This window comes from Montipora capricornis, chromosome 14 (genome assembly GCF_036669925.1).
Source record: "Montipora capricornis isolate CH-2021 chromosome 14, ASM3666992v2, whole genome shotgun sequence".
Lineage (NCBI taxonomy): Eukaryota > Metazoa > Cnidaria > Anthozoa > Scleractinia > Acroporidae > Montipora > Montipora capricornis.
Window position 1 is genome coordinate 44,246,005 of NC_090896.1, and position 2,500 is coordinate 44,248,504.

Below are 2,500 nucleotides of genomic sequence, written 5' to 3' on the forward strand. Positions count from 1 at the left end.
AATTTGCCCGATGCTCTGGCTTCAGGCCTTGTTAATATGACCACAGATGACCTTGATGTTCAGGCTGATAAAACAGATCATAAAGAAGTGCAGAAGGATCAGAGATTGCGGACAGAAAGTACAAGTAATGTTTCTGGTAGATCAAACGAAATCTCTTTTAAGGAACTTGAACACCATTACGACACAAAATTGTAATATACGATTTCATATGATCCAAAAACTGGCTTGAAAAGTTGGACATTCGAAGGCTTTCTTACAATTCAAAACTAAATCCACTACGGGTTGCAACGTTCAACCCTTTACATACCAACATCGGATACACGTGTCGAAAACACCGATACCACATCATAGCACCCACTGATTAGTATGATACTTGTCACAGTCTCAATTCCCCACGACGAGCCTCGATTTCCACCACACCATACCGCTTGTTTGACAAGAAAGCACGAAAAACCGCGTTAGCAGCACACATCAGGGCTACTCCTTACTAGACGACTACAAATATTCTTCTCACGTACGGTACATACGTACACATTATTTCATCTCGACTTTCAGAGTAGCTAATAAGGCGAATATCTCCGAGACATTACATTTAAAGCTAAAATACATAAAATATACGGATACATAACTAAATATACAATAGTTAAAGATACATTACTTAAAAAGAAAAGCCGCTGTACAAAATGCGCCCGTGGATCTGTAAAATCAGTGGTTCGGATAAAATCAGGTAGCTCATGCCACAACTTAGCTGATAAGTAAGAAAAAAAACTAAGATTATAACTGCTTGCTCTAGCTTTATTGAGGGACAGAATGTAATATAGTCGAAAATCATGAAAAGAAGACCGGAGAGAAAACTTAATTTTCCTGATTTTTATACAGTGATATAAGGAAATTGTGTATGCGCTTAGTGCATAGAGATGTCGAGTATGTCTTTTGTGGTAACAGAACAAGGACAAGGGAAAAGCCCCGATTCTCATTTCATATATTTTTTATAAATGTCGGGCAGCAAAGTACATCATCGATTGAAATTTTTAGCTTTCAAAACTTGCCCAAATTGTATCAGTAGGTCCTGGAATTCGTCCACGGAAAAGCCGGAGAGACAACTTCACTCGTGAACCGCCATGTTCACAACAGAGCATTTAGGCCTCCCAGCCTGCATGAAACCATCTCGTACCTCTGTCTCGAAACGACCAGACACGCACGGTTCTTACGTTACATTTATCCTTGCACAATCAACTGAAATGTCAATTCCTGGTAAAAACCAGCATGTTAATTTTCTGTTGTTCCTCAAGCTTCCGTTCTTGGACCAAGGTTGTTTTTGTCATACGTATACATTAAGGACTTACCTAACATTTCTAATAAAGTGACTTTCCATTTATTTCCCTACGATAGAAGTATTTATCATTCGTCTAATACCCCATTCACACCAATTAAATACGTTTGCCTGAAGCCAGAACATTTACGGATGCGGAAATTTTGAATGCGCTTATTGCATAAAGATGCAGAGTTTGACTTTAGTAGTAAGAGAACAGGTCATCTGCAAATAGAACACTCGTTATTCCCTTATTTACATTATACCGTTTCCTTGACACGAGGATTACAGCGAAATGAAAGCAAAACTTTGTCAGGAATTTTCTATGATAAAACCAAAATCTAAGTTAACAGCACATACCAGGCCTACTCCTGAGTATCTGGCTAGAAATCATTTCCTCTGGCCGCGCTTCAGCCATTCCATGAGGGCCAGTCTCGTGCTTCTTAAGTTGCCTCGCTCATGGCCAAAAAGAATTCTGGGTACTTCTGCCATTCCATGACAAGGCAAGACTCCCGATTCCCATTTCATAGTTTTATTCTTAAGTGTCGGGCCACCCAGTCCTACCAGCAAAATACCGCATGGATTGAAGTTTTTAGCTTTCAAAACTTGCCCAAATTCTATCGGTAGGTCCTGGAATTCGTCCACAGAAAGGCCAGAGAGACAACTTCACTCGTGAACCGCCATGTTTACAACAGAGCAGACCATTTACGCATGCGCTGACGGAATGTTTAAACAAGAGAGAAAAACGCAGTACCTCCAGACCCGGCGCTGGAACGTCGTACCAAACGAGTCATCCCGGGATTTCGGCCCGTGCGATCACTTTTGGACGCAGTTGGCCCTTCGCTGCTTTCTGCTACCGACCTCGCCTCCCGGTACGGCATTGAGGGAGAGATATGTCGGCCCCTAAACCATATAAGACAAATCCTACGGCTACTCACAGCTCCAAACCGCCCTTGTCAATTTAACGTAAGAATTCGATGACTTAAATATACAAGGCAAAAGTCATTTTATCTAACATGTGGTAAGCAATGAAGGTCGCAGATTACAAAGTGTGCGCACGCGCCCTGCTAAAGATAACGTACATCCATGCATGCATAGACTTTATTTCATCTCGAATTTCAGAATGACTACAAGAGCTAATATTTTCGAGACATTACATTTACAGCCAAAATACATAGCATATACAGA

General features: G+C 41.0%; 2 protein-coding genes across 2 annotated transcripts in view; both read left to right on the forward strand.

Annotated features, from left to right (window-relative positions):
• The window catches only part of LOC138033751 (adrenocorticotropic hormone receptor-like), a 2,040-nt gene extending 1,121 nt beyond the window's left edge, over positions 1–919 (forward strand). Inside the window, exon 1 of the mRNA XM_068881556.1 lies at positions 1–919. This exon is cut by the window's left edge and continues 1,121 nt beyond it. Within this exon, the coding sequence (XP_068737657.1) occupies positions 1–195 (195 nt within the window). The 3' untranslated portion in view covers positions 196–919.
• Positions 1–2,500, forward strand: part of LOC138033752 (androgen-induced gene 1 protein-like) — a 17,052-nt gene that overhangs the window by 11,893 nt on the left and 2,659 nt on the right. The gene's annotated exons all lie outside the window — the stretch shown is intronic.